Below are 818 nucleotides of genomic sequence, written 5' to 3' on the forward strand. Positions count from 1 at the left end.
TGCTTATAGCTTATATAACTACTTTAAATAACATGTTAAAGACATTTTGACAGATTATATGAAATATCAATAGGCTACTTCACTACAAACACCACAAGACCATTTAAAATAACTACGAAAAGATACACATTTAACGCAGTACTTTCACGATTAAATCAACTTCAGACATACTTTGACCTAGCTATCCAGCATCGCCACTGTACTATGGTATTACTATAGTACGTATTTTTATGGGAATTCACACCACCCAAAATCAGTTTCTAAGCAAAAAACTCAAACAGAAACACAAATCAAAGAAGATAAAACACACAAACATCTGAGAGAACCACTAAAAACACCTGCACGTCAACCACAGCGCTCCACGCATGCGCAGCAACACTCTGTACGCGTTTATGAATGAACTGTTTCGCGATTATGGCTAAAAACATAAATCTGCCGTAAAATAAAGCACGAAACTCACTGCTTTGAAGATGCCATGCTGCTGCTGCTGCTGCTCAGCTGAGAGATCGAGTCATGTGATCACGAGCAGCTGAGCTCCACTCGATCACGTGACCGCTCTCATTGCGCAACACTCGAGGATGATGAAGTTACTGCGCGCGCAGATATTATCCATAACACAAGCTGAAAACTTTGTCATTTATTATTTACGTTCATCATGTTTAGTGGAAGGACGTTTTGTATGTGTAATTTACCACACTTGTCCCGCGTGTGAATATGCATACTTAACTACTAGCAGTGTTGGGGAAAGTTACTTTTAAAAGTAACGCATTACGCCATAAAAAAGTAACTAATTACGTTACATAGTTACTTTTTATGGA

At 38.3% G+C, this 818-nt stretch overlaps 1 protein-coding gene across 1 annotated transcript in view; it reads right to left on the reverse strand.

The window, feature by feature from the left end:
* pepd (peptidase D) overlaps positions 1–547 on the reverse strand; it is an 80,556-nt gene extending 80,009 nt beyond the window's left edge. Inside the window, exon 1 of the mRNA XM_016284412.1 lies at positions 461–547. Within this exon, the coding sequence (XP_016139898.1) occupies positions 461–477 (17 nt within the window). The 5' untranslated portion in view covers positions 478–547. The remainder of the gene's footprint in view (positions 1–460) is intronic.
* Positions 548–818: the final 271 nt, after the last annotated feature.

This window comes from Sinocyclocheilus grahami, unplaced genomic scaffold, assembly GCF_001515645.1.
Source record: "Sinocyclocheilus grahami isolate Dianchi unplaced genomic scaffold, SAMN03320097.WGS_v1.1 scaffold182.1, whole genome shotgun sequence".
NCBI classification, from domain to species: Eukaryota; Metazoa; Chordata; class Actinopteri; order Cypriniformes; family Cyprinidae; genus Sinocyclocheilus; species Sinocyclocheilus grahami.